Source organism: Monodelphis domestica, chromosome 6 (assembly GCF_027887165.1).
Source record: "Monodelphis domestica isolate mMonDom1 chromosome 6, mMonDom1.pri, whole genome shotgun sequence".
Taxonomy (NCBI): Eukaryota; Metazoa; Chordata; class Mammalia; order Didelphimorphia; family Didelphidae; genus Monodelphis; species Monodelphis domestica.
The window spans coordinates 43,558,423-43,577,629 of NC_077232.1; the positions used below are offsets into that span (position 1 = coordinate 43,558,423).

General features: G+C 39.9%; 1 protein-coding gene across 2 annotated transcripts in view; it reads right to left on the reverse strand.

The window, feature by feature from the left end:
- Positions 1-3,279, reverse strand: part of PRRG4 (proline rich and Gla domain 4) — a 29,797-nt gene extending 26,518 nt beyond the window's left edge. The window contains exons 1-2 of one of the 2 annotated variants that reach the window (XM_007497231.3): positions 3,147-3,279; positions 1,909-2,021 (exon numbers count right to left, since the gene is read on the reverse strand). In XM_007497231.3, the coding sequence (XP_007497293.1) occupies positions 1,909-2,011 (103 nt within the window). In that variant the 5' untranslated portion in view covers positions 2,012-2,021; positions 3,147-3,279. Of the gene's footprint in view, positions 1-1,908; positions 2,022-2,240; positions 2,722-3,146 lie in introns of those variants that run through there. The other variant, XM_001368561.4, reaches the window with a different exon arrangement.
- Positions 3,280-19,207: the final 15,928 nt, after the last annotated feature.

Here is a 19,207-nt window from a genome sequence, read left to right on the forward strand (position 1 = left end):
CATCCGTCCCTTAAGCTAGATTTCTTCTTAAATCTGTACCTTTTTTACCAGAGTAATCACATCATTCTAGACTTGAGAAGATGTTTTGGAGATCTTGCCTGATGGTTGAGTCTTACAGATGAGAAAGTTGAGGGTTAGAATGTCTGAGGTCATGAATGTACCTAGATTACAGCCATTGATACTGGAAGCTATAAAATGAGAGGGTTGGGCTAACTGGTCTTTGAGGCTCTGTCTGGCTTTGGAAATAGGATCTCATGTTTCCTCTGAGGGCAGGAACCTTGCTTTCTTTGGTATCTTCCTTAGCCCCTATGTTGTGTTGCAAACACAGTAGGCACCTAGGAAATGTTTTATTGACGATTTGTTAAGACAAGACTCTGACTAGAACACAGATCATCTAATTGCAACAGTTTGCAATTCTTCTAAACAAGAACCATTAATTATACCTCCTGATTCCTGAAATTTTCACTCACTGTTTCCTATTCCTGGAATGCTCTCCCTCTTTATTTTCTTTAACATCCTAGCTAAAATTCCATCTCCTAGAAGAAGCTTCTCCTGAAACTTGTTACTTCTCATGCCTTCCCTCTGAGCCCCCAACCCCACTTTATGCTGTATATATCTGGTTTGAGCATGACTGGTTGCATGTCGTCTCCCCAAGTAGACTGGGAGCTCCCTGACAGTCTTTTGCCTTTCTCTATGTCCTTGATGGTTTGCACCATGCCTGGCACATTGTTGTTTGTTCAGTCATGTCCTACTCTTCTGTGATCTGTGACCAACAGTCCATGGGATTTTCTTGGCAAGGATACTGGAGTGGTTTGCCAGTTCTTTCTCCAGTTTTAGGCAGGGAGTAAGAGACTTGCACAAGATCACATAGCTACTAAGTGTCTATAGTCAAAACTGAATCCTATTCTTTCTGACTCCAAGCCCAGTGTTCTTATCTACTGTGCCACCTAGCTGCCTGGAACATAATAGATACTTAATAAATATTTATTGACTGATCGCTTATTATGATTACCATATAGACCTGACTTAAAGAAGTATCACAAGTGCATTTCCAATAGTTGGGGAAATTTTGCATTCAATTAATCATATATGCTCACAGAATTTATATGTAAACCAATGAGGAGAAGCTCTTCAATTTATAATTTTTAAAACCTTTACCTTCCATCTTAGAATGGATCAATTCCAAGGCAGATTGGTGAGGAATAGGCAATGGAGGATAAGTGACCTGCCCAGGGTCACACAGCTAGGAAGGACCTGAGGTCACATTTGAACCCAGGATCTCCCATCTCTATTCACTAAGCCACCCAGCTGCCTCTGCCTTAATTATTATTATTTGAAACCCTTACCTTCTGCCTTAGCATCAATATCATGTATTAGTTCCAAAGAAGAATTCTGATCCCTAAGGGCTAGGCAATGTGGGTTAAGTGTCTAGGGGAAGATCCCTTTAGCTTTATTAGCCTCAATTTGCTCCTTTGTAAAATGGGCCTTGAAGGGTTGTTGTAAAAGCTCAAATTTGATTTTCTATTTTAATTAAAAAACAAAACAAAACAAATTAGTTTGCTGTAGTGGATACTGTTGGGCTTGGAGTCAGGAAGATCTGAGCTCTCTGATGCTGCCTTAGATACTTATTAACTATGTGACCTGGGCAAGTCACCTCACCTCTCTCCCTCAGTTTCCTCATCAGTAAAATGGGAATAATAGCACCTACCTCCCAGGGTTGGGACCAAATGAAATAACATATGGAAAGTGTTTTACAAATTATATAAATGCTAGCTATTTTTCCCTAAACAAAGCGAAGTTTTAGTCCAAACATCAGATTTTCCCCTTTTGACTCAGGAAAAACGAACAATAAAAGGCGTGTCTATAACTTCAGTATGGCTTTTTTCCCCCCCTAAAAGTGATGCTTACCTTCTTTGCCTGCATGTGTAGACTCTGGGGGACTTCTTGTGCAAGGAGGAAACGCCAAAGTAATAGTAGGCAAGGAGCTGAGCAGAACCAAAAGTTTAAACATAGTCTGGCATCTGTGGAATAAAAGACGTACATTTACAATAGCTTTTGTCCAGAGCCTTCAGCCAGCGCCTCACCGAGGCAGCTACGTCTCCGCACGGTTTTCCGGCCATTCCGGCTGGTCCGCATACCCCGGCACAATCGCAGAGAAGGCTTTCTCGGAGCAGTCGGCTCCCTACCACCCTCCCGTTCCCCAGGGCATTCCCAGCAGACGCCAGTGCCCGTACACCCACCACAAAACCTCCAGTCACTTCCTGGGAAGCCCCAGGCTCCCCTCTAGGAGAGGCGGTGGGGTGCCCTGGAGCCGCGGGTCCCTCCCAAACAAGCCGAGATACAGGACTCCGGCTCTTCGGAAATGGCCTGCCCGCTGCGGCGGGAGGCAAGCAGGAGACCCTTGATTAGGACTCTAGGCGGAACCTCCCTCCCCCTCGCAACTTCTCGGCTCCCGGCCGCAAGGTGTTGAGATCGCCCACTGGCAAGTTTCTCTCCGGAAGGACAGGTTAAAAGTGAATTTTTCCCTACAAGCCACTTCCTTATCTAGCTTCCGGGGCTTCTCGGGCTCCAGGGACCAAGGATCTAACTTCCGACCCCAGACTCTTTTTCTCCCTCCCCCTAGGGTGAAGGAGGCTCGGATTCCAAACTTCAGGTCCTCCCCCAAACCCCTCTCACAGCGCAGGTTTCTGAGGCTCCATTTACGGACCCCAGACTGCCTAGGTCCCCCCGTCGGGGTTTCCAGAGTTCCCCCATTTTCTGCGCTCCCCGTCTCAGGTTAAGGAAGCTACAATTCCAAAGTAACTCTTAGCACTCCCCCATTGCCCCCCATCCCACCTCTTCTCATCACCCGATCGCCCGAGTTAGAGGATCCATTTACAGCCCCGCCCCCTGCTCCCCCCCCCTCGCGTCCCCTTATCCAGGCTTACTAAAGCTCCAGTTCAGAACACCCCCATCCCCATATGTACTGACACCCCAGTCCCAGACCTCACGCTTCTCTCCGCGCCGCGTCCCCCGCACCACCCCCGCAAGTCTCCCGGGTTACAGAGGCTCATTTTCCAAACACCTGGCGGTTTCGATTTCCAGAGTCTTGGAGCCCAACTCCCACCCACCCCCTCACCCCCACCCCCACTCCAGCCCTGCTGTACCTGGAGCTGCTGGCACATGCTCGGGAGCCGCGGTCCGGTTTCTGCCCCGCCGGGAGTGGATTCCGGGCTTCGCCGATGACACCCCCCACTTCTCTCCTCAGAATCAGTGTGAGCAGCGTAGCCTGGGAGCCTGGACTCCAGATCCTGGGGTCCGCGGGCAGGCAGCCACTCTGCGGCGCTCCTGGGCGAAACCTGCTGCAGCTGCTCTGGTGGCGGCTGCTCTCAGACGGAACGGGCGCCCTAGCTACTGGGCCCTCGCGGCGGGCTCTCTGGGCTCTCTCCTAATGGGCGGACCGGCTCCCAGGCGCTTCCTGGAGCGGGCGGAGTCCAGGGCAACAGGGGTGCGTCCTGAGCGCATCAGGCTCCACAGGTGGTCGGGCGCCCTCCCGTATCCCCGCCTCCAGCATCCCCTGTGGCTGGAAGCTGAGCCGACAGGTAAGGAGGCTCCGATCCCCGGCTCCCCAACCTGCTGAGAAACTGGAGCAGAGTCGAGGCCCGCCCAGCGCGACGAGCCCAGCTGGGCCAGCTCCAAGTCCTGCGCTCCGGGCGCTCCAGGCTCCCGCTCGGCGGGCTCCTCCTGGAGAGGAGGGCCACACCTGGGGAGGCCTGAGCTCAGCGATTGTCTCTGCCCGGCTGTTGAGGGAGAGGAAAAGGGGGGTGGGGAAGGTGGGCTGTCACTTTAGGCACGCATCCCATATTAGCCTTGTGGAGAGAGCCCTCAAACTAGAGCCTGCTGACATGGATTCAAATTCTATCCCTGACACCGCTTTAGCTTGTCTGGCTGGGTACTAATGCTTGACAAATTTCTGGTCCAAGATCAAATTGCTTACCATCTCCGAGTCTGGGGAGAGAAGGGAGAGAGGGACGAGGTTTGGATCTTAGAATTTTGGGAAATGTATGTCAAAAATTATTATTACACTTAATTGGGAAAATAAAAATATCTTTGAATGAAAAAAAATTCTGGTCCATTAGTATTATTAAGTCTACAAGTGCCATGCACTGTGCTAGGCAATGGGGATCTAATTACAAAAAATGAAACAATCCCTCCTCACAGTGGGGTATACACACTCATATGTATACATGATATGTATGCATAATAAATAGGGCATCCCTTACTCAGGTTGGCATAAGAATAATTTTATGGCATATTAGATATTATTATGTAGTAATATAATAATAAATATAATTGTATTGTTATTATTATGGCCTATTAAATGGAAATTTTGAGGGAGTTTTGCTGTAGGCTGCTCAAAATACCTAAAGACCAGCAAACAGGCAGGAAAAGTTTAGAAACTCAGAAATGCATGAAATATATGCATAGTATTTATTTCATATTTTAAAACTGACTTCTTCATACAATATTTTTACTTAACATTGACCTATATAAAGCCTATGACCAAGCACTTAACCCAATTTGCAATAAGGTATTGTAAATACTTAATAAAAGAAAAAGAAAAAATCAGCCTTTTTCTCAAGTAGGAAGGGAGGATCATAAAATTTTATGATTTTTCCAGATCTGGGGTTGCTGTACACCTAACCCCTTGGATGTGGAAGGGACACTTGTATATACAGAGTAGTCAAATACAGGTTTACTTCAAAATCTTAGCGCAGTCTTAGACTATTAATGCTTAAAAAACCAGTACTAAAGACTTGGTGCCTCCTGTAAAAAGTAATATGGGACTGAGTGCACTGACTTATGGGGATCAGGAAAGACTTCAGGCAGAAGATGATGCTTGAATTACATTTTAAAGGCATTCTTTTAAGAGAAAGTAAGGAGAGGAGATGGCTAGATCAAAGGCCCTGTGAGGGAGGAACTTTGGTTTACCTCAGAGAAAGGAGTACCAGCCAATGGAGGTGAAAAGATACAATGAGGCCATGTTGTGAATGATTTTACAAGCTAAACAGAGGAGTTTATATTATATTCTAAAGTAATAAAAGTTTCCATATTTACTATGTGCCAAGCATTGTGCTTCGTACTTTACATTTACATCTCATGTGATCACAAGAACCCTGGAAGATAGGCATTATTATTATCCCCATTTTGTTGTTGTTCCTTAATTTCAGTTGTCTGACTCTTCATGACCCCAGTTGTGTTTTGTTTTTTTTTTTTGGCAAAGATACTAGAGTGGTTTGCCATTTTCTTCTCCAGCTCCTTTTACAGATGGGGAAATTGAGGCAAACCGGGTTAAATGCCTTGTCTAGAGTCACACAGCTAGTAAGGAGTTGGATTTGGATTCAGGTATTCCTGTCTCCAGGCCTAGCACTCTATCCACTAAGCCACATGGAGTCTACTGAGTGAGGGAAACATAAGCTCATATTTGCACTTGAGGAAATTTATTTTGACAATTATATGTAGGCTGGAGTAAAATCAGGGGAGGCAAGAGACAGGCAGACCAGCCAGGAGACTGTTGTAATAATTTAGCTGACAAGGCAGTACCTGTGTGAGAGAAAAGAAGAGATTTGATGTGAGAGACATGAAGGTAGAAACAGAAAGATATGACAACTAATTGGATATGTGGTAGGGAGGAAGAGTGAAGATTCGAGGATAATGCTGATATTAAGAACTTCAGACACTGGAAGGAGAGTGGTGTCTTTGACAGAAATAGGGTAATTTGAAAGAGAAGAAAGTTTTGAGGAAAGATAATGAGTTTATTTTGGACATATTGAATTTAAGATGTCTCCAGGACATCTAGTTCAAAATGTCCAATAGGCAAATGATGATAGGAGGCTGAAGCTCAGAGGAGAAACTGATCTTGGTGGCATCTGCATAGAGATAATGGTTACATCTTTGGGAGCTGATGAGGTTACCTAGAGAGTGAAGAGGAAGAAGAGAAGAGATTCCAGGACAGAATCTTAAGTAACACCTACAGACATGAGACAAGAGAAGTTTCAGGGCCTTGGAAATATGGATGATGAGCCAACAAAAGAGCCTGAGATGGAGCAGACAGACAGGCTGGAGACAAACTGGGAAAGAGAAGTATCATGGAAACTTAGAAAGGGGATCTAATTGGAGAAGGTAATCATCTGTGTCAAACCCAGCAGATAGGCTGAGAAGAATTAAGACTGAGAAAAGGACATCAGATTTGGCATTTTAGAGTTCACTGATAACTTTGGAGAAAGCAGTTTTAGTTTGATGAAATCAGAAGCCAGATTGCAAAGAGGAGTGAAAAGACAGAAGTAGAAACAATTGAGTATACAAAAAAATGTAGGGACTTTAGTTGAGAAAAAGCATGAGGTGATGGGAGTATTAAGTATATATTTTTTGAAGGATATTTGGGCATGTTTGAAGGTAGGAGAGAAGAATTTTGATAGAGAGCTATTGACAATTTGAGGAGGGAAGGAAATGATTGAGGATATAATCTACTGGAGAAGATAGAAAGAGATGAGATCTAGAGCAAATGTTGACCTTGATCAAGAGAAGAGTCACCTTTCTATCAGAGCCTGGAGGAAAGGAGGAGAGAAGAGGAGTCAAAGGATTTGTGATGAAGAGAATGAGAGAAGAGGAAATTCATGTCAATGACCTGAATTTTTTTCTCAGCTGAGAGAGGAGAATGAAGTGTGTAAGGTACCACGTATCAACATGCTTCTGTCATACAATGACATACCTGTTATATGTCAACCATCTAAAGTATGCAGTGGCACACTTATGGTACACAATGAATGGCATACTTCTATCATACAAAGCTGCAATGACCTACATGTGTAATATACTGCCACACAACTTGCATCACACAAGAACAGGAAATGACATGCCTCTGTCACGCAACATGCCTACATCATACAATAACACATTTGCATCCGTGTCACACAAGCCTCTAGCATGTAATTATACATGATGACCACACACAATACAACCTTTGGGAGAGGAATTTGTTACCATGCCCAAAGGGCCAGAAAACTGTGCATACCCTTTGTCCCATTAATATTACTATGAGGTATGTATCTCAAGGAGACTAGAGATAGAGGAAAAGGACCTACTTGTACAAAAATATTTATACTAGAAACTGAAGGGATGTCCATCAATTGGGGTATGGCTGAACAAGCTGTAGTATATGATTGCAATGAAATCCTTTTGTACCATAAGTAATGATAGAAAAGATAATAAAAAACCTAGAAAGACTTATAAGAAGTGATGCAAAGTGAAGTGAGCTGGAACAGCTAGGGGGCTCAATGGATTGAGTCAGACCTAGAGAGGGGAGGTCCTAGGTTCAAATCTGTCCTCAGATACTTCTTAACTATGTGACCCTAAGCAAGTTACTTAACCCCAATTGCCTAGCTCTTACCCCTTTTCTGCCTTAGAGTCAATATTTGATTCTAAGACTCTCGGTAAGGGCTTAAAAAAACAAACAAAACAAAAACAAGCAAACAACAACAAAAAACCTAACAAAGTGAGTAGAACCAAGAGAATGTTGTACATAATAACAGCAATAAAGTACAATAAAATGATCAACTGTGAATGACAAGTATTATTAGCAATGCAAGGATCCAGGATCACTCCAGGGGACTTATGACAAAAAAAAAAATCTACCCACTGCTATAGGAGGAGGAAGTCTGAATGCAGAATAAAGCATGCCATTCTTAATTTTATTTCCTTCATGAATTTTTCACTCCTGTAAGTGAGATGTGTCTTCTTTCACAAAATGATGAACATGGAAATATATATTATATAATAATACATGTACAACCTATATGATATTTCTTGCCATCTTGGGAGTAATGGTCAGAGTTTGAGAAAAAATGGAATACAAAAATATCAGAAAAAAGATTGTTTTAAAATTGTACCAATGTGTAATCTGAAAAAAAACCCCAATATAGAATGATCCATCTGCCTCACACAATGACACAAGCAAAAAATATGGGTGTAGGAGTGGAGAGAGAGAGACAATATATCAGCAGAGTCAGCAGGTGTTTGCTTATATCCATGGTTTCAGTTATCCACAGAATGTTTTGGAGCATATACACCAAGGATATAGGTGCCTTATTTTCCCTTTTTGAATTAATTTAGATGTGAACATTGTTTGGCCACTCCTCATTTTTCTCTTCACTATAAAAGCTCTTCCTTGGGCAACTCTTTTTTTGTGAGATAATTTCCCCCATTCTTCCTCTCTTACCCTTCTCTTAGGGGATCTCTTTTCTTGCCTATCCATTTTTTATGTCATCCCAACATACAGCTCATGCCTCACCCTCTTTCTATGTAGAATCTTTCTAATTGCTCCAATGGTGATAAAATTCTTCGAAGATACATGTATCATATTCCCATATGGAAAGACAGTTTAACTTTATTGAGTTCCTTATGATTTTTCTTTTATGTTCATACCTTTTTATATTTCTTTTGAGTCTTGTATTTGAAAGTCACATTTTCTATTTAGCTCTGGTCTTTTTATCAGCAATGCTTGAAAGTCTTCTTTCTTACTAAGTATCTAATTTTTTCTCTTAATAGATTATATCCAGCTTTGCTGGGTAAGTTAAACTTGAATGCAAACCTAACTCTTTTGCCTTCTAGAATATCATATTCCAAGCCCTCTGCTCCTTTCATATTGTAGCTGCCAAATCTTGTGTAATCCTGGCTGTGGTTCCATCATTTTTGAACTGGTTCTTTCTGGCAGCTAGAAGTATTTTCTTTTTGAAATGGAGAAGTTAGAGTTGGAGTTTTAGAACTTGGAGTTTTAGAACTTGGTTATAATATTCCTGATAGTTTTCATTTTCGGATCTTTTTCAAGTAGCTATTGGTGGATTCTTTCAATTTCTATTTTACCCTCTGGTTTGAGGATATCTGGGCAGTTTTACTTGATAATTTCTTGAAATGTGACTAGACTATTTTCTTTGATCATGACTTTCAGGTAATCTGGGACCTCCCATCTCTGGACCTGGCTCTCAATCCATTGAGTCACTGAGCTACTCAATTTTTTCATTCTTTTGACTTCATTTTATTGTTTCTTTTCTTTCTTTTTTAAAAATGTAAAACCCTTACTTTCTGTTTTGGAATCAATACTGTGTATTAGTTCCAAGGCAGAAGAGTGATAAGGGCTAGACAATGGGGGTCAAGTGGCTTACCCTGGGTCACACAGCTAGGAAGTGTCTAAGGTCAGATTTGAACCTGGGACATCCCATCTCTAGGCCTGGCTCTCAATCCACTGAGCTACCCAGCTACCCCCTGTTTTATTGTTTCTTGATGTTTCCTGGAGTCATGAATTTCCACTTGCAGAATTCTAATTTTTAAGGAATTACTTTCTTCAGTAATCTTTTGTACCTCTTTTTCATTTTGGCCAATGCAGCTTTTTTAAGATAATGTTTTCTTCTGTATTTTTTCTTTCTTTGCTTTCATTTCTTAGTCTAATTTTTCTTCTGCTATTGTTATTTGATTTTGAAAAAGAATTTTTAGCTCTTCCAGGATTTCTTGTTTTGGCTTGTTTCTAATTCAGATTTTTTTTTGAGGCTTTGTTTATAGTTCTTTACAGCTGCATTATCTTCTTCTGAGTTTCTGTTTTGATCTTACTTGTAAACAAAGTAGATTTTTATGGTCAGGGTTTAAGGGTTTTTTTTTCGCTCATTTTCCCTATTTCTTGTTTAAGAACTTTATGTTTAAGATGGTTCTTTTCCAGGTAGGGGAGGGTATATGGAAGAACGATGTCTTAAACTTCAGAATATTTTTCACTAGTGTTTTCAGAGCTACTTCTGAGGTATGGAAGTTTTTAGTGCTTTCAACATGTTGTGATCTGGGGAGAGGTGTGGTTATTTCTCTCCTGGTAGTCAGTCTGGTCCTTATCCAGGAAGGACCTCTGTTCCTCTGGGATTCCAAATGATATTGCTTCTCAGGTACCCTGATTCCTTTAGGCTAGAAGTGATACTGCCCCTTCAGGGCTTCCAGTCCCTCTTGGCTGAAAGTTCTCTTCCCTGCCCTTGACCTATGACCCACAAGTGGGAACAGGTAATGGAGCTAACAAACAATATCTGGTCCTAAAGTTCCCCTGTAGTCTTTTTCTGACCAGTTGCCAGGTCTCCATACTGTTTTTGGCTTTAAAGCTCCCAAAGCTGTTGTTTCATTTGTCCCTACCACTTAGTCTTGTCATTGGTGTTTCATCCATATCGGCTCTGTTCCAGCCTTCTTCCTTATGTAACAGATCTCTCTTTTTGACTTCCAATGTTGTCTTTAATTGGAAGAATGTTTCCCTCTATCCTTAGGTTGCCTCTGGCACTCCAGAATTCATGGTGTTTTTTTCTTTGTATTCTAAACTCTTAACAGTTTGTTTTGCATTCAGGAGTCCTTAAAAAAACCCTTATTATATTGATTTGATTTTTAATGAAGTTGCAAAGCTTCTCATGGATAGTAACACATGGGGGAAGAGATGCTCCAAGTCAAGGATGCCATTCTAAAATACTGGCCAGGGTGCAGAAATACCTCAGTCAGGCTCTGGTTTTGGAATCATAAACTTAAAGAGATAGTAGGAACTTTGGAGGCCATCTAATCCAACCCCCAACAGATAAGAAAACAGGCACAGAAAAGTGAAGGATTTTCTTCAAGGTCACACAACTAGTAACTGTTACAGCCAGTATTTTGCCTAAGGTTTTTACTGGATTTCATCTAATGATTTTTCCATACCACATGGCTGACATCCCCTTTGCCAGTAATACTATACAATTTTTACTTTATTTTGTAATTCTGAGTCTTAAGTTTTTATTAAATTTAGGCAAAATTCTTATTACATAGTAATATTTTCTATGCATAAGAAAAACTGTGGATTTCCAAACAACCATGGATAATGAGAGCAGTACCTTTTCTTCGCTAATTTGGAGGCAAAATGATGCCAGGGGGCAACTGGGGCATAGTTCCAGAGTACCAAGTTTTGAGGGCACCAAAGATACCAGAATTCATAGTCACAATAGCATTTAGCATCTGATTTGCAAGATTAATTAGAAAAACTAACATAGATGAAGTGAGATAGTAAGTCCCAGATTGAGGTCTCAAAATTCCAAGATTTTAAAGACCAAGTTTAAGCATCACATTTGAGATGAAGTCTTTCTTGTTCCCTTTCCTTCCCCCCCCCCCCCAAAAAAGCCTCCCTTTTTTTCAAGTCACTTTGTATTTATTCTGTATAGACTTAGTCTATGTGCTATGTGGAAGACAATGAAGAACCTATATCTAGCTATCTGGGCTAGGCAGGAACAGATGGAAAATGAGTAGAACAGGAAAGAAGAAAATTGCAAATCTTCCCACTTTCCATCAAAGTAAAAGCCCATCTTTTTGGTAGTAACATTCTACCATCCTTGTTATATGGACATGGTATATAACAGTTTTCAAAGACTGCCACACAGAGGGGAATAGAGACAAATAAGTGGAGGGATATTCACTGTTCATGGTTGGACTTGTAATAGGAAGAGGAAGATTGCAAAAGAGCTTTGCAATGTGAACTTCCAAGTGATTGACAGGGACATGTGACCTGGGAGTCTGGGTCAAGATCTGGGGGAAGATTCCAAGGTCCCAACTATAAAACTCTCTCTCTCCTGAAGAAGGTTTTGGAGATTGGAGGTTTTCCATCTGTCTACCAGGTTTCTAGCCCTTTGCGAGATACCAGCTTGAATGAGAGGGATCCTGCTTGGGCTGGCTGCTGGCAGCTGGACAGAGGGCTAAGGAACCACTTCTCTACTGGACCTGCTTTGGACGGTTTCTTCTGAAGCTCTTGGCTCATATACTGGACTCTATTTGTGAGATTTTGTTTGGGGAAACTTAATGTATTCAGCTTAGATGAGTTAGTTATTAAAATAGGTTTATAGGAATTAGGTTTTGGGATTAATTATAATAATTTCCCCTTACCCTTTTACCCTTGTTTCCTCTCAACCTTCTCAACAATAAACCTACTTATTTATACGTTTCCTCCTCCTTCTTTCCCTGTAACAAATGCCACTATAACAGTTTTGGCAGAGCCAGCTAGGTTTATATTGTAAAGTGGCCATAGGAAATTCAGTTGAGCCAGCATTCCAAACCTCTCTGAACTGCTAGGAGCTGAGGGGGAAGGCCCAAAAGAATTCTGAGGGCTTGGCTTGCCTAAGGGAGTCATTTTGACTGTACCATGTCTTCCCAGTGGCCATCTTGGAGTGGCCATTTTGGAAAAACTGTTTTTTGAATTTTTAAAAATTTTAACAACCTATTCAGTTTATGTATAAAGGATATTGTAATAACATTGTATTTAATTCTTCAGTAATAGTGGATGTAAACATGTCATAAGGCATGTTAAGCAATATGTTGTTTATGTTATGGGAATATATAATGTATATACCTTATGGTATATTTGTAAGTTTCCCAAACTTTTGTCATTTTGTATTTGAATTGGAATGTATGAAACCTATGATAGATATTAAGATAATTGATGTAATGGCCTATGTTCCCCTAACTGTAATCTGTGGGTTTGTCTTGTATAAGTCTTGTGCTTCTGTGTGTGTTTTTGGAAATAGGCTAAAAGTTCTGAATACATGGTTTAAAAAGGATTCTGAATTGAAGATTATGATAATACACATGAAACATCAACTTGATACAATGGAACAATTTATGAACAACGTAACTACAAACCTGAGATATGGAAACATTGCTGATAATGATAACAGCAATATTATTAATAATGGTAAAAGGCTAAACAGGTTGGAACAGGAAGAAGCAACTGGAATAGTGAATCTATGTCCCCTTAGAGACTTGCCAGTGGTAACAAAGAATGAGGTACATAAAGTGAGAACTTATAAAAGATTTTCCATGGAGGACCTGGAATCTATTAAAAGGAGAACCCCAAATTTTAGTGACGAGCCCAATAAAGTTATCAAGGAGATGCAAAGGGCAATTGAATCGTATGACCCAGATTTTAATGATTTTGCTCTTCTAATGAAAGAGGTCCTTATTGAGAGAGAGAGAAATAAGTTCATAGAGGAGACTAGATCAGACCCTCTGTTACAATCATGGCCAGAGAATTTAAGACTACATACTGCAGACAATGGGATATGTGAGGTACTTATTGAAGCAAGAGATGCAATACTGGAAGTCATGAGGCCCAACGCTTAGTTCAAGTTTGAGGTCATAAAACAGAAAGTGTTTGAAGCACCTGCATTTTCCTAGAAAGGATAACCAAGGCAGCTCTCCTGGGAATGGATGCACTCGAAGGCATCATTGCCCACATCAAGAGTATATTTGTGAAAAATGCTGTACCAAGGGTCAGGTCAGACAGTTCTTTAAATCTAATTGCCCAGATTGGGAAGAGCTTAATCTGGAGGAATTAAGGATATAGGGTACATATTTAACTAATGATCCAGAAGAAAAAACTGATGATAGAGATTCCATTATAGAAGATTTAAAAAGGAAACTAAGGGTAGCTGATTTGAAGGCAAGGGGAAGTGAAATTAAGGAAGTAAAGGCAGGAGCTTCTTTGAGATCTGTGCAGCCAAGATATAATAACTATAGATCTAGTGAAAGAAGATCAGGTCCTAGGCACTGTTTCCTTTGTGAATAGATCAGACACTTGTACAGGGAATGCAGGTTCAGAAACCAAGTCAGAAGGCAAATGAATAGGAATGGTAGTTTTAATAGGCAATACAACAATAACTGGAGTAACAATTATAATAATTATAACAACCAATTGAATAACAATAATAATCAAAACAGATATGCTAATGTCAAAATGCTTGCTGCCAGGGCCAACAAAAACCAGATCTAGATACTATACAATCATGGGTAAATTCAGGAGATAGACCAAAGTATAGCCAGGTAGTAAATGGTGATCATAACAAGGGTGCCTGTATCTTATGAAGGTTTCCCCTAGATACATATGAAAATGAATCAGGAGATGAATGTGGTATACATGAAAATGAGTTGAGGATAAATGAAATTTAGTGTAATGAAAATAAGATAGATGTTGATACAAATGAATTAATTGAATCAAAGAAGGATATAATTAGTGTAAATAGTTGTACAGAGAAAGAACATTGTAATATAAATTTAATAGAAAAATCCTAATGAATGTAGAATAAGAGATATTAATGGAGAATATAAACTAAATAATAATGAGATTGTAAATGAGAACAATGATACTAATATGGAGAATTTAAGGACCAAAGAGAGTAATATAAAAGCTGATGATACAAAATCTTGGGAAAGTCATTTAATTCAAGCAGATGTAGTCTTGGATGGACAGGAAATGACTGAGCTTTGTACTGATGTTACTGTACTAGCACCAATTCTTGAAACCTTCCAATCTCCAAATAGTATGGAACCCTATGTTTCTGTAACTATAGGGGATCAGATATATGATCTTTTGGTGGATACTGGAGCCAGTAAATCAGTTTTGAAAAGTCTTCCTAAAGATTGTAAAGCTATTGGTAGTATGGAAGTGACTGGAGCTACTGGAAAACCAGAGAGAGTAGCAAAACTACAATCTAAAATAACTTTAGGTCCAATGACTGTGGAGCATGCATTTCTTTGTATGCCTGAATTTACAGTAAACCATCTTGGAAGGGATTTGCTTTGTAAATTATGAGCAACAATTTAATGTACTTACACTGGGGATATATCGTTACAACTCCCAGAAGAATCTCTGAAAGCTTTTCCATTGCTGTTCTTAGATTCAATCAGTGCAGAGAATGAGTTGGATTCCATCTATCCTATTCCTGAGGATATACCAGAAGATTTATGGTCAAAGTGTTCCACATATGTAGGCCTATTGAAATCAGCTACTCCAGTAACAGTGAGAACCAAGGAAATATCAGTTCCTTGTGTTCCTCAATACCCTTTGAGTAAAGAAGCTATAGAAGGTATAAGACCTATCATTGAGTCCCTAATTCAACAAGGGATCATAATACTGTGCTTCTCAGAACACAGTATGCCCATACTTCCAATAAAAAAGCAAAAGTTAGATCAAGATGGCAAAATAGTCTACAGATTCATCCAGGATTTGAGAGCTGTAAATGATCATGTAATAAAGACACATCCTATAGTACCAAGTCCAGCTGCTATAATATCATCCATCCCAAGTCAAGCAAGATATTTCACTGTGGTAGATTTATGTTTAGCGTTTTCTTGATTCCAATTCATGAGGATTTTCAAAAGATCTTTGCTTTTACATGGGAGAAAACACTGTGGATGTGGACATGTCTTCCACAGGGATTCTGTGATTCTCTGAATCAGTTCTCACAAACTTTGAATAGAGACCTTAAAACAACATTCAAGGGGAGTAAAATAGTACATTTTGATGATTATATCCTCCTAGAATATCCATCTGCTAAAGTGTGTTTAAGTGATAGCAAGACTCTTTTGATTGGATTATATAAATGTGGATATAAAATCTCTAAGGCAAAACTTCAGTGGGTATTGCCTCTTGTTGAATATCTTGGTTTTATGTTGTCAGAGGGTTCCAGAAGTATCACTCAAAAAAAGAATAGCTGATATCCAGAAACTGAGTGCACCTAAGACCAAGAAACAACTCAGAGCTGTTCTTGGAACAACTGGTTTCTCTAGGCAATGGATACCTGGGTATAGTGAAATTACTAAATGTTTAACAGATCTAACCAGTAATACAGAACCAGAACCTCTGAAACTCAAACCTGAACATCTGCAAGCCTTAAGTAAGCTTAAGGAAGCGATTTTGTCTGCACCAGTTCTTGGAATCCCAAACTATACTAAACCTTTTCAATTATTTGTGAATGAGACTAAAGGAATTGCATCTGGTGTATGACACAGACTTCAGGACAAAGTTATCATCCAATTGGATACTATAGTTGCCAGCTAGATCCAATTGCTGCAGGTACAGTTCCTTGTTTAAGAGGTGTAGCTGCTGCAGCTGTGTTAGTTCAGAAGCCATCAGATTTAGTTTTGGGATGTCCATTGACAGTATGCTGTTCACATCAAATAGAAACACTAATGAGGAAATTTCATACTCAAGCATATTCAGACCAATGGATATTTGAGTATGAAATTAAACTTCTAGGTAGTGAAAACATCAAGTTGAAGATATATAGTGTATTAAATCCTGCAACATTTCTTCCTGATTTGCCAAAGAACGGTGAACCATTACATGAATGTGTAGAAGTAGTAGATCTAGTGGATATGCCGAGGTGGATTTAAAAGACACTACAATTGAAAATCCAGATTTGGTTTTATTAACAGATGGTTCTTCATGTTTGTGTAATGTAATTTGATGTACAAGTGCTTATTTGTCACAGAATTTGAGATACTGTGGTATGGATCATTACCTAGTAATCTTAGTGCTCAATGTGCAGTTGGTCTCTTTAAAGCAAGCATGTCTTCTGGCTGATGGTAAAAGTGAAAATGTGTATACAGACTCCCATTATATTTTTCAGTGTGTCATGCTATAGGAAAGATCTGGAAACAATGAGGTTTTATTACTGCATTGGGAAAACCAACTGCTCTTGCAGAAATAATAACTGAGTTAGTGGATGCAATCCAGAAGCCTAAACAGCTAATGGTAATCCATTGTAGAAGTCACACTAATAGCAGGGATTCAGTTGCTAAAGGAAATCACAGAGCTGATATAACTGTGAAATTTGCAGTCATACATGCTCCAGTGTATGTCATAAACTTATCAACTGTAGAATCTGATGATCTAGAAAAAACTTATATAGACTCAGAAATACAAAAATGGAAGAAGTTTGGAGTAAGAACATGGTATATGGATAGCAGATACTGGAAAGCTGCTGTTACCAAAAGGCCTGTATACCTATTTGTGTCAAGCTATCCACACAAAAGGTCATTTTGGTACTCAAGCTGTAATTGACACTTTAAAAAGAAAATGGGTAGCTCCTGGAATAAGTACTCTAACAAATAAGATCTGCTCAAGCTGTTCTGTTTGCCAAAAATTAAATCAAGGAGCATTCAGACAGAAAGGTTTAGGTGGTAGACCTTTAGCATATATTCCATTTGAGAGTCTGCACATTGATTACATCAGCATGCCAAAAGTTGGAAAATACAAATTTTGCTTGGTAATTGTCGACAGATTAACCAAATGGCCTGAAGCTTTTCCATCAAATACAAATACAACTAGCTTTGTGGTGAAAGTGTTGATTAAGGAAATTATACCTAGATTTGGAGTACCACAAATAATAGACTCTGATAAAGGACTGCATTTTACTCAAGACATCCTGAAAAGATTCTATGAAAATCTAGGAATAACATCAAAATATCATGTTCCTTATCACTGTAAATCTTGAAATTTCTCAGACTTATGAATGTTAAAAAATTTCCCCATTGAGGAATTCTCAATTAGAACAATTCCCTACTGGGAACATTCCCCATTTTGACTGTGAGAACTCGCCAGGATCAGAAATGGGAGGACCTCTACTCCACCCATACTTAAGACTGCTTTAGGGGAGAAAACTCCTTGCTAAACAATGAAAGTACCTGGACCCATGTTTATGATGAGGCAGGGAGTTCTTTGAGCCATGCCTATTTTTAGAATTGATACAATGGGATGCTAGGTACCTATAAAGGTCAGGCAACTTATAAACTTGCCAGGAGCAAAGAGGTGAAAACTTATTCAGAGGCTTTCTCTTGAGGGGATTAGTCGACTCAGCTGTGTTTTCTCTGGTTCAGACTTACTGAGGGGATTAGTTGACCCAGCAGTGTTTTTTTTTCTGATTCAAACTTACTAAAGGGATTAAGTCAACCCAGCAGTGTTTTTAGAATGGTTGTCCTTTGGAAAACGTCTACAGTGATTGGTAGATGTAAGGACTTAGGGGAGGTGACATAGAAGAAAAACCCCTATATAAGAAAAAGCAGAATCTCTTGAAGGACAATCCTTTTGGAGAAAGCTCTTATGAGGATCGCTTGGGAAGAATCTCTTGAGAGAGGCTCTGGAGAAGGGAAGCTCTTGGAGGACAATCTCTAAAGAGGTCTTGCTGGAGCTCCTCTGAGGGGACTCTGTCCCTCTGGAGGCTCTGGAGAGAGGCCCTTTGAAACAGTCTCTGGCTGGATCTCTCTTTGAGGAGGACTCTGGCTGGAACTCTCTCTGGTGAAGTCAGCTGAGATGGAGCTGGCCTGGTGTCACTAGAATCCTTGCTTAGACAGACCTTGTGGTGAGTGATAAAAGACTGACTGACTAATCTCTCTCTCTTAAGACTCAGGTCTAGGCCATGTTGGCTTAAGGCCTTTCATACTTATACTCCTCTCTCTCTCTCTCTCTCTCTCTCTCTCTCTCTCTCTCTCTCTCTCTCTCTCTCTCTCTCTCTCTCTTTGATTACTCATTGTATTATTAATTAAATTCTCTATAAAACCCAGTTGACTTGGGCATATTCATGATTGGGAATATATTCCCTGGCAACCACCTTATATTTGATTAAAAAACCAAGATACTGTAGTGAAACATATTTTAAGCTGTCAAATTTACTCACTTACTCTTATATCTATCACAATTTATATCTACAACTATTTTAAATATAACAGTTTATGGCCTTCAACCATTTTAACTATTACAGTTTATCTTCAACCATTTTAACTCTTACAGTTTATGACCCCAACCATTTTAACTGCCACAATTTAAGACCTTCAACAATTTTAAATCTTACATCACCCACAAAGTTCAGGGCAAGCAGAGTGTGTAAATAGAGAACTAAAGACTATGGTGGGAAAGATCTGTCCTGAAACTCATCTCAAGATTCTTCCCATAGTTTTGTTTTGCCTATATATGAGACCAAGAGCAGATTTAAATATATCATCCTATGAAATGCTCTTTGGACATGCTCTACTATAGGCAAAATCTTGTAAGACAGTCTATAAATCTCTCTTAGGAGGAGATTGTCAGCTTGCTTCTTACTTAAGTGTTTTACAACAAAGACTAAAAGAATTACATGATATGGGAGCATGAATTCAAACTGGTCCTTTGGATTATTCCCTACAGGATTACAAACCAGGAGATATGGCATATGTCAAAAATTTTGCTAAAACATCAGCAACATAGGAGAGTTGGTTAGGTCCTTACACTATGAAATTAGTTTTTCCGTCTTCAGTAAAAGTTTTGGGTAGAGATTCATGGTATCATTGTTCACATATAAAATTAGCACATGGTATTAATAAT